Here is a 12196-nt window from a genome sequence, read left to right as displayed (position 1 = left end):
TATTTGTCCTTCTATGTTCTTCCAGCCTCAGAACATTAGTTCTCTCATGTACCACAGGAACTTTGCCGTAGGTCCTCTGTGAGTGAGTTCAGCACCGATATACAGCATATCAATAGAAGCAACAATGTTGTTGCCGATTCATTATTGCATCTTGAAGTCACCGTGATCATTTCCCTGTTGATTTCACTGCCGAGGCTAATGTGCAGCATGAGGACATGGAGTTGCAGGCACTTCCATATTCTTCTTTTTCGCTTCTGTGTTAGCGCCGTGAAGCAGCTCTGGCTATGAGTGGCATACAGACGTGGTACAGATGGAGAGAGGACAGCAGGAAGGGGTGGGGGACAGGGGGTTAGTATGCGTCCTGGGCCGACTTCAGGGGGAAGTGTGCTGACATTCGTCTGGGAGGTCTTCGGAAAACCCAGGGAAAACTTCAGACAGCACAGCTGGTGGTAGGATTCGAACCCACCACTTCCCAGTCTTCAGCACGACCTTGGCTACCACCAACGAGCAGGATGCCTTAACCCGCTCGGCCATGCCGCTGGTATATATTCTTCTTCCTCAGACTATCAGAAGATTACCCAACCTATGTCCGAAACACGTCATCATCTGTGACATGTCAAAAGGAACACCCAGGTCCATTTGTACCTGCTGCCTTTCTATACCAAGTGTTCGACTTGCTGCATTGGAACACTTATATGTATATATACGGTATACCTGTCTTACACCTGGTCCCGACATTTCTTTAATACTTTGGGTTGTGTCTTTTTTGTTTTGTTTTTTATATTATGCTACGTACTATTCAGTAGAACTTGGAGTACAATCGTATTTTTAAATAAGGGGCTAGCACTTGCCACCTCAAGCTAGGACTTTGGTATGACAGTGTTGTGTGTTGACCCTTTTGAGTTTGGGACAGTGCTGTGTGTTGAGCTGTATTTTACTAAGGGGCATGAGAGTCTCAGATGGAGTTATTGAAGTTCTAGGTGAATTTTGAAGAAGTTTCATGATTTACGATTCTGCTCTGTACCTGCTGTTTGATGTAGTGCAAAGAATATGACACCTTTGCAGGCCCCAGTAGCCGCAGTCCCAGACAAGAAAGTGATCCAGAAAGTGGGAATTCGGTTGCGCAACCTTCTCAAGCTTCCCAAGGCCCACAGATGGGTGTGCTATGAGTGGTTCTACTCTAATATTGACCAGTGAGTATCTTGATTCATGTATGCTTCCCCTTAATTGTAAAACTCTACCAGCTAAATTTGTCCAGCTTTCCATAATGCAGTAATGCCTTGCTTCAATTAACCCTTGCTTCAGAAAAGTTAATTTGCTCAGCTAAGGCATCACTAAAGAGGCTTAAAAGAGCATAAAGCAGTGGAATAAATGAGATGTATCAAAGGTGTGGCTTTTTTGGATTTAACCCGATTTCTCCCTGAATCCCAATCACATATCACGGTGTCATGCGAACTATTTACACATCGTAAACGAGCGTGAAAGGTGGACGGGAGATCAAACACCAGAAGCACACTGGTTCACAACCATTCCAATTCCTTCTCGGTGATTGCAACCGACTCCTTACTGATACATGAGTCTGCTGACTGAATATCTGCAGTTTCAACTAGTTCACGAGAACAAGCTGCACACATTCAGTTAGCAGATTCATGTGTCAGGAAGCATCAGTTGCAATCACTTGGAAGGAATTGGAATTGTTGTGAATCAGGCTCGTCCTGTTTTGTATGTGTTTAAATGTATTTATTTTCGCTATTTGTCTAACCAATCTCGTGCTGCTGTTTGTTTTCCTGTCCACCATTTGCACTCATTTATGATGTGTACCAACAACCAACACGCCAAGTCGATCGCTCTTCTACGTGTGAACTATTTCGAAGCAATTTGTATGCATATCTTACGTAAATATTATTTGAATGCAATAATAGACTATGTGAAGCACATTTGATGTTACAACATGCGGTCCTTCTTGTCATATAAATCACCAGGTATGTATACAGGTTGTCCCAGAAAACGTGTCATTGAATTCTAATAAAGAAACTGCGCCACCTAGAATCATGTGGTCAACAGCATTTGTCTTACTAAGTTTTTGCCACCTCCTGATGTGCATGTCATGTAACCTAAGTTTAATTATATAATTTTTTGCGAAGTGAATTCAGAAATTTGCCAAGTAAAGGTCACTTCTTTACCTCACCAATATGAAGAGCACGCCCAATTTACTCAAATTCATGATAATTGACAGTGATATTCAGGGTCTATCCTATCGGGGGGAAAAGTAGCCGAACATCATGCTTCTCGGAGTACTTGAGTGTAACGCGCGAGGACTTTTTGAGTGCAATCGCTGTCAGTCCGACGAAAGGAGGTTGGAAACCCAGCCCACAGAGTGATAGTAGAAAAAGTGACAGTTCCTTAAATTGGGAGAGGGAAGGTATGGTCCCAGCCGAAGCCGGACGCGATAAGCTATGTCCGTGTTATCTCCTTCTACAATGCCGGTGTGGGCTGGGTTTCCAACCTCCTTTCGTCGGACTGACAATGATTGCGCCGAAAAATTCGTCGCGCGCAATTCTCTGGGAGCTCCTTAGACTAAGCATGATTTTCGGCTATTTTTTCCGATACGATAGCTCCTCAATATTCCTGTCAATTATCATTAATTTAAATAAATTTGGCACGCACTTCACATTGGTGGGGTAAAAAAGTGACCTTTACTTGGCAAATTTCCGAGTTGAGTTCGCAAAAATTTACATAATTAAACTTAGGTTACATGGCATGCACATCAAGAGGTGGCAAAAACCTAGTAAGAACAAATGTCGTTGACCGCATGATTCTGTGTGGCATAGTTTTTTTATTAAAATTCAATGACACATTTTCTGGGACACCCTGTATGTTTAATCCAGATGTGCACTTCAAATGATTTCACCCAATTTCACCGTAAATTACAGATTTAAATATAGCACCAGATTTCTCCCTCTCGAATCCAGGAAAGGCATTACACCCGAAAACGTCAGGCCCTACATGTACATATAGTATGTACAAGTATATGAGTCATATGAATTAAACATTGCTATCCATCCAGGAGCACAAATGCCTTCCCAATCCTAGCCTCATAGTATTTGAAGCTGTTTTCTTTTGGTTTCTGCCACACTGATGTTACAAAACTGGTATCATTGGTACTGACAGTGCTATTATACATACCAATAGCACTAAAGTTCATTAAGTTACAACTGTCACTCAGCAGACACATTGAAGCACCGTAATAATGGTTTGCCACAAGCAGTTCCTCTAGGAAGTATTGTTATTTGTAAGGGTGACCCAGGGAACAATGATCAAAAATTACAGTTGGAGACTGATTTTTTGAACTGCACAAATTTGGCCTTTGCAATTTTTTGGACAATGCCGTTGACACCATAGACTCTATGTAGAACCAATGTGTTTTCATGTCCAATGTCTCTTTGTAACAACTTCTCCAAGGAACAGTTCGATCTTTTTGTACAAATTTGGCTCAAGACTGCCTGGCGCTTTGGAGCATGCATCTCCTGAAGCCAGAGAGCCACGAAGAATAGAACCTCGGAGGTGGTTGCTTCGGCACATCACATGCTTGTACAACTGCTTCTTGCGTGCAGTCCTAGCGGATTTTGAAATACATGTGCAAAATAAGTTTTGGTTGTTATACTTAGAGTCACTAAATAAGCCTCACTTCAGAGTATCGACACTGAGTTCCAAGAGCGAGCATGCACCATCTTGTTTCCGCGGCTCTGTAGCCACACGCACGCGCACTTCAGAGTCCGCTTTAGCGCACGATGCCATCTACCGTGCTTGGGTAAAATGTTCCTTTCTCTTGAAAGCAGCTCATCAAGGTTGACAGCCTTGAGCTCACCTTGACATTCTCGGAACGCTCTGGTGGACAGTAAATGGATTATCGCAAAACTGTCATACACGCTTCTCTATCCCGCAGCGACCATTATGTTTGCCGTCTTTGATCCTCAACTGGGGATGGTTCCGGTGCGGTGCGGAAACAAGATGGCGCTCCTGCTCTCTCTTGGACCTCGGTGTCGATACTCTTAAGCAAAGCTTATTTAGTGACTCTAGTTATACTGTGCGTGGATGTTTGCTTGGATACGACAGCAGTTTAAACGTATGCAGTGTCAATATTCTCCACTTCCCTAGCATCAGCTCCTACCAAAAACAAATTACATATTTCGTACCTCCAGTCAGAATTATGATGGTCTATAGAAATTCCTTGTAATTGACCCTAAAATCCTTAAGGACCAGGCTTTGCCCTCAAGTTATGTTATGTAATACTCTGCTGTCAGGCATTCTGTACATCAGTTCACTGTATGCAATTTTGTCCTATCGAAAGCAATTACTACAGAACGATAAAAATGATGATAAAGTTAAGTGTACGCATCTTTTTCTCCTTCAAGACCCCTGTTCTTGGGAGACAATGAGTTCTGTGCCTACCTGAAACAGTCCTTCCCATTGCTCAAGACGAGAAAACTCAGTAGAGTGCAGTGGTGTAAAATACGGCGGATCATGGGAAAGCCACGCAGGTAAGGCAAGTCTTTTCGGCCCTCAATTAATTATGTGTGATATGCTACTGCATCATGTTTTGTTATCTAACAGTGCTGAATATGTGGCAGTGTGCTGATGATAGAGACAAATATGTGATGATGCCCTAATGTATATCAAAAATACCTGTAATTGAAAAAAATACGAAAGCACAAATGAAGGGGACAACAGACATGGGCAAACTTATACAGTAGCTTGCTGCTGGAGAATGACACTTGTTCCCTTTTTTTTTTTCATATTCTGTTAGTAAGTCCCTAAAATTGTAGTGACATCGATAATAAAAATATATAAAAAGGTATTGGGTTACTGGTGATTACCATTGAAAACACTGGTGTTTCTGGTGTCACAAGCAGAGGCTTAACAGCAGAGAAACAAAATCATATTCATTAGGGACTCTGTCCTACTTCGATAAAAGTGAAATGGTGCTGACAAGCTGGTGCATGACTGCGAAATTGTCCTCGAGTACTCCTCGAAATACTCCTTATCTCGGGTTTATTTTGCAGTCTGTCCTACTTATTTGCTACTAGTCGCCGACTGATTTTTCGGGTCCAAATTTTTCAGACATGCTCGATTGTTTGGACACGTTCGGGGAACGGCCACGGGCCCATAGAGATAACAATGTCCAAAATTTCGGACGCCGTACAGCCCCGTTGCTTGATATTTCGGACTCTGTTTGCCCAGCCAGCGAGTGTCACGAACGGTCGCCAGCTCCGCGTGCACATGATGCACTGCGAAGGTCAAGGAACTGCGCATTAGTCATTTCTTCCTTGTGACCCACTTTAACTGGACCTAGAATAGGGAGTGAGACAAGTCAAAAGGGGACCAGGTCTCCCTTTCCACTTCGGGTAAGGTGCAACCGCTGCGCCAATACGCTATGCAAGTAGGTCAGCCTTTCGCGGAGCCCCTCAGCTTTTCTCTTTCTCCTTGTCCACGTTGCTTCATCTTTTTCACCGTAGTGTTGTGGCCCGTCTGCGAATGCCCCCTTATTGCTGCTTCCTGAGTGGACAGATGCTTTGTCGCATGCTTTCTCCAACATTTTTTTCTCTTATGCGCAGAGACGTGCTGTTGTAGCGTATAGCCATTGTGCCCCACAATTTTCGCTTCGTATTGGTGACTCGTGTGGTCCGTTCACTTAATCTCATATCAGGGCACTGTCATAAAGTGGAATCGTCGTCGTCAGTGGAATCTCGATCATACGAATCTCTCGGGATGCCGGAAAATATTCGTATAATCCGAAATTTGTATGAGAAGAATTAAACCAAATATAAAAATTGAGGCAAGAAAATAGGCAGTGACTGTTCATCTTTCATTACTGTGAGTGAAGGAGGCCTGTCGTAGCACTCTTGCATCTTCATTTTGGCCAACACTGCCGAAATTCGCGAAGGCCCATCACGTGCTGTCCAGCCGCAAGTCGTGCGACAGTGCTGTAAAGCGAGCTTCACCTACACACAGGCATTTGGTGAAGCAGATTTGCGGAGTGGTGACGCCTAATGTTGCCAGAAGTATGTTCCCTCCACGTCTTCGGGATATCGACGACTTGTCGTCTCTTGGCGCAGCCGTCAAACTCTGAACTAATGAAGGCGATTGCTGTGCTTTCGTCCATATACATTGACGAAATATCGCTTCAGGAAATAGAAGCCGATGTTATCAGGCGGAGAATGAAGACTGTCCGTCAAGAAAGAACGGACAACTTTTTCCACCCTACTAGTGCTTAATAAAGTTGACTGTTGAAGCGAAATTAGTTTTTTCGGACTGCTCGCTTATTCAGACTTTGCAGAGTCCGAAAAATCGGACTGCGGCTGTACTTCCTTTTTATGCGAACGTTGAAGAAAGTCTTAACCTTTGACAGTTGACCAGTGTTGTTCACACTGGCCAAGGCAGTGCCGTGCAGGCGATTTGACAGGAAAACAAAGCACTCTTGCTCATATGAAAATCATAAATATTGTCGAAACAGAAATATTACTTGAATCCAGCGGATAAAGGTAATTTCAGAATTTTGGCCGGTCATGAACAAAGAGATCAATGGAAAGAATTTGAACGTGCCACACAAGATCAAGACTGGTACGTACAGTGGGTTAAGTAGAGTCTTTTAGCAAGATTTGATGAATGTCTCAGCTGAGAGCGGTAGTACATTCCAGGGCTTGGTGAGGTGCATTCTGGGTGGTGTAAGCATTGAGATGTGCACATGTCAGAGACTGTGGTCGCCATACACACAGGGATCGGAACCGAAACTGAACCCGAACCAAAAACCGCTAAAAACCCGTATTTTTTGCTAAGCCGAAACCAAACCGAACCAAAATATAATTTTTCTTGCGTTGAACCGGACCGGAACTGAACCAAAATAAATTTAAACGGTTACCGGTTCGGGAAACGGTTCAGACGTAATGTGCGTTGTGAGAGATCGGAAGTACGAGTTACACAACGGATTCAGCGGCGTTGCCAAACAAATACGAAACCTAAACTGAAGCAAACAAAACTGCAGCCCAAGTGCGTGAGGTATTTCCTCCTCTCAGCTATTGCGTTCATTCAGTTGTGTTACGTCTTCCTTTTGGCAGTTGTAGGTTTCCTTCAGTCACCACCACCACCTTGTACGCAAATTTTGTCGTCCAGCAACTCAAGTTTTCATTTTGGGCTGTGACAATAACGGCCAGTCCGTTAACAGGATAGAGTACAGTATGCTACCGTAACGTTGCACCTGAAATGCAGATCTGTAACACAGTGTTGAGGTGAACCACTGCTCTGTTGGCAACAACAACAGCAAAAGTACATTTGTGTTATTTAAGAATCGTAAGGATGTGCTTGCTTTTGACCCATGGCAATTTGCTCAAAATTCACTTTCGTGAACCGGTTTGAACCGATATTTTGTGCTGCTGTGGAGCTGAGCCCGAACTGAACCAATATGCCTGAACCTAAACCCGAACCGAACCGAAAAAAATAACGCTTCCGATCCCTGCATACACATGATGCAACACACCCCTTGAATACTGTTACCAAGGAGAACAGTCTGACACACGACGGATCTGCTGGCTTTGTCTGTCTGCTCTGTTATCTGCACAGTCTTCTACGTGTTCCCTTCCATTTTTTTTTTGTAGTTTCTTAGAAGTATTCTTTCACGAACGGCTAACAGTGAGAAAGACAAGGAAAATTTGCCAATGGGGCTGAATGACACACTCTTGCGACTGCATTTCTCCCACAGTCATTGAAACAGCCACAAACATTGATCTCATTGAATACTGAACAAACTCCATGGAAAAGATTATTTCCTGAAAAACACCACAATGCACAAGTTCATAAAAGAACGAAATGTATCTGTGCAGAACTTGGAAGGCACACAATGCAAGCAAGAGGACTTAAGCAAAAGCATCTCCACTTTGTCAACTTCGGTGTCAAGTTCGAACAGATAATCCAGTGCTTAATCCAGTAAAATAACAATGCTTGTGCATTGTACTTCAGTATACTGATATATGTCTAGGTATCAGTGATGGAATGAAAATCTTTGTGGGCCTGCACCTTCTGCTAACATGTCTGTGATGGCACATCAATTCAGCTTTGTAAAGTTTGAATGTAACTAATTAGTTCTTGATGAGCTTTTTTTTAGTTTGTCACAAGTAATCAAAAATTGACATTGTAGTCATATTTGCCTGAGAAGAATCAAACTTTAATTCTTCCCATGCTGTCACCATATGATGTGCATGATATAGAAGCTGCCTTATCTTAAAATTTGGTCAGTAAAATCTTTGAGCTGATAGTTTCTGTTTGGTGCTGCATTGTGCAGAAGCACTGCATTGCATTCAACGGTCAACTTGGACAAGACCACTTCATCTTCAAAACCGGAGGTGATGAACAACAATGAGTAGGGCTTATATTTGGGGCTTCGTTTGTAAAGCATTAACATGCTCAACCTTGAGTTTTAGTTCCATTGCACAACCTTAGTCACCTGTTTTTATAATGTATCCTCGAAGGGTGGTGCAAAATGTTTAGAGCCTGAAGTTGCAGGGTTTATCCCGTTCCTTCCCCGAATTTGCAGTTGCCTCTTTAATCCCGATTTTTACCTGGCAAATTGCCATCACTGAAACGTCTGTAGGAATGCACACTAGCTCAGCAAACATAATTACATCACCGTTTGTACCAAACCAGCACAGTTCGTTTGAGTGATAGAGCCCAATTTCTCCTCGAGTTTAGCATACTGGAAGTTTGTCCACCCAAATTCGAATAGATTTAGGGCACATGTTGATGTCCCCGATTTTTACCCCACGAATTGGGAAAAAAATATTTCCCGAAAACTTGAGGCTCTAAAAATGTTCCTCGAAATTTCTTTGCCAACATTGCAGATGTTCGCCTGCGTTCTTTGAAGAAGAAGTACGAGCCTTGCACGACAAGAGGCACAACATTCGTCAGCTGCAGCAACGCAAAGTGCTCAACACAGACAGTTTTAACAGCCTTCCTGAAGACATCCCTCTGCCATTGGTTATTGGTACCAAAGTAACTGGTATGATGCCTCTATCTGTCATTATGGCTGAGTGTGTGGCCATCTTGCAGGCTCCTAACTGAGAACTCTCAAGCTCAAGGACGCTCAAAGTACAGTAAAACACCTATGCAATGATGTCATCTACTTTGAAAGAACCTATACAACAAGGAGTCTTGCTCGTCCTGTGAAGTTTCCATGGAGCTTAAAGTGACAGTTTTGATCCAAATCAACATTACAAATGCTGTTTTAGGGCTTTTGTGATAGTTAAAATTATGAAAATAATAATTCTAACTTTCATTGCCAGTGGTTTCCCTCTTGTGTTGTCGTCATCAGAGGCTTTCTGTTTCTGTTCTATGAAGGAACACAATCACATATTTTGAGCAGAGGTAGTAAATATCACAGAAGGAAAGAGTTATAAAAGCAATACAGTTCAATCCTGTTCATTCCAACTCGAAGGGGACCGAAGATTTGTTCGAATAGAGCGGAGTTCTAACTAAAGTCTTTCTGGGTAATAGCTTAGGTGCTATTTCTGAGTGGTGCGATGAATGGGAAATGATGCTAAACACCGGGAAAACTGTCCTCCTTCGCGTCACTACGAAGAGGCAACCTATTCTATTATCTTATTCTATCGGAAACCTAATTAGCGATGAAGTGAAGGAACTTAATACCTTGGTGCGACTCTCACTTCGGATTTAAAATCATTGACACATTGTTCTCATGTGTCAAGACACATTGACTTGCTGAAAGTTGCTCAACTAAAAAAAAATTATTTTTTTTCTTCAGATTTTCAAAGGTGAATTTAGAATAACAGCTCTATCGTTTCTCCAACTGCTAATGTTGTGTAAAAATTGTGTTTCTTGCCAGCCCGCCTGAGGAAACCGCAAGACGGCCTTTTTGAGGGCTCCATAGACGCTGTGGATACGCAGACTGCTACGTATCGCATCAAATTTGACAGGTCGGGTCTTGGCACGCACTCTGTCCCAGACTTCGAAGTTTTGGTGAGTGTTTGAGCTGATCCATTACCTGAGCTGATGTAAGGTCACTTCACACACTATTGAATGTGAGATGAGATGTGTCAGTATGCTGGCATTTGCACATATCTGTAGCACAATATTAAAATTGTGTCTTTGGCCCACATGCTACTTTGTTAAACACATCTCCGGTAAGGTTCTACATAATACACTGACCAAATTATTATCTGTGCTGGAAAGTGGTCTGTCTGGCCAACAGATCAGCGTTTATTCCAATCAGCTCGATCGCTACAAAACACATTGGCCTCCAGCGCAAATGCCCTTTCCCTCTTTTTGTGCTCGAGAGGTGCATGGTTTTGATCTCGCCTCATTTGCATACCAGAGTTTGCCGATTTATATCTAAAAGTACGTGCTTGTTTCACAATTTTTGAGAAGGAGGGTTCAAATAATGGTCGCCGCCAATTCTGCTGTCTCGCATTTTTGCAAAAACATCTGATTCAAAGGGTAATTAATGAATTTTAGGTTTCTCTCCCTCTCTTTCCCACATGTCGTCCGCCTGGCCACGTAACCCGCCCGCAAAAAATGGCATCAGTGCTTCTGTCAAAGCATTAATGAAAACAAAAAAAAATTGTAATGGATAAAAACACAAAAAAAACACCTTATATGTACTGACTAAAGAGAAGTCAACTTCTGCAGTTGCTCGCCATACACTGTAACAATTGAACCTCTGTATGCAATAAGGGGATAAGTCGAAATATCTCCTTTTTAGTATTTTTGTTGCAATGACATCTATGTACCAGTACGTACCTGTCTAAGAAAATTTAGGACCGTATTGCAATTTATTGACTCGCTATAGGAGGGTAAGGAATGGGAAATGCATGTGTGTCAATGGGGTGGACAGCCAGATCAGGCCCCTTTTCTACACGCGCATGCAAATGGTGTAGCTTAAATTTTGCTACGGTACGGAAATGAACTTCGACTTCCACTCGAGAAACATGTTCTTCCTGCCGCACGTGACCATGTCAGCACTGGTACTGAGTGTTATAATGGGAAAAACGTGTGCACCAAGTCATATTTTGCTGGCCATACAGACCATTGTTTTCAATATTGTGCTCGTTTAGCAGCACGATAATCTCGATCTAGGCTGCTCCACTGCACAAAGGTAACTTCGCCCGTCCTGTCGTCACCATGAAAGTTCGACTTGTGAAAACAGTTTTTTCCTGCACGAAAACCCTGTGCATGCGGTGTTATATAGAAGAAGGGGATATGTCATGCTGCTGTGTTTTGTTCAATTTCTGCTACGTCACGCACCCAGAAACGATGCTAACGGGACATGGATGTAGAGTAGCCATATGCATACATGTTACACATTTTGCATTTGCGTTATTCGTGGAAACTGATCTGCGATTACTTTACCAAATATTCACTTGCAGTTTTCTCAGTTTGGGATTTTTCGACTTGTCCCCTTATTGCATACAGAGGCTCAATGTGTCTCTGCGGAATGGGACCACAGAAGAAACCACGTGCACCTCGACCTTGAAATGCTATCTCTTTAATTGGGAGAGAGGCCAGTAAGGTCGCTTCACAGGCAATAGGAGGGAGAGGGAAACTGTGGAGCTGCACAGACAGCTGACCTACCTGCATAGTATATTATGGCATCAAAGAATCCACAGTCCATCCCCATGTTATTCGCGAGGTCCTCCGCGTCTTACGCTCACGAAAGTAAAGGCCAGCTGCACCAGAAATATGTGTGTCAAACCTGCAAACTATTAACTGAATTCACTATTAATTAACTATTCATTGGTGTCCTCTGAAACGTAGTAGTGGCCCCCACAGCCTTTCTCAGTGAGAGTCTTTTCAGAGTGCAGACCCACCAGAGACAATGCCAAAGTCGTCGTTTATTCAGAGACAACGTCCCCGCACCATCTACTACTCCACACCGCCTAGGCCGATGGTATCCTTTCCTCATGGAACCCACCTGGTTGGTACCCTGACTCAGATATCGCGTGCGATGGATTTTGAGCTTGTATTCTCTTCCTGCAGGACAATGATCCCCTGCTAGGTGGATCTCCATTGCGGCCCGGCCTCTCTGCCACAGGGGAGACAACTTCCACCGTGGGCGGCTTTCCTGTAGATTTTCTCACACTCATGGTACTTCCTATTTTTCTCACTTAATACGACGTTTGGTAGGAGACAT

At 43.1% G+C, this 12196-nt stretch overlaps 1 protein-coding gene across 4 annotated transcripts in view; it reads left to right on the top strand.

Moving 5' to 3' along the window:
- Positions 1–12196, top strand: part of LOC135394291 (protein lin-9 homolog) — a 47042-nt gene that overhangs the window by 9590 nt on the left and 25256 nt on the right. For all 4 annotated transcript variants that reach the window (XM_064624976.1, XM_064624977.1, XM_064624975.1 and 1 more), the window contains 6 exons: positions 1066–1193; positions 4416–4541; positions 8892–9049; positions 9893–10026; positions 11861–11980; positions 12043–12150. In XM_064624976.1, the coding sequence (XP_064481046.1) occupies positions 1066–1193; positions 4416–4541; positions 8892–9049; positions 9893–10026; positions 11861–11980; positions 12043–12150 (774 nt within the window). The remainder of the gene's footprint in view (positions 1–1065; positions 1194–4415; positions 4542–8891; positions 9050–9892; positions 10027–11860; positions 11981–12042; positions 12151–12196) is intronic.

Source organism: Ornithodoros turicata, chromosome 5 (genome assembly GCF_037126465.1).
Source record: "Ornithodoros turicata isolate Travis chromosome 5, ASM3712646v1, whole genome shotgun sequence".
NCBI classification, from domain to species: domain Eukaryota; kingdom Metazoa; phylum Arthropoda; class Arachnida; order Ixodida; family Argasidae; genus Ornithodoros; species Ornithodoros turicata.
Note: the sequence above shows the minus strand (reverse complement) of the source record. Positions and strands in the feature narration are given on the sequence as shown.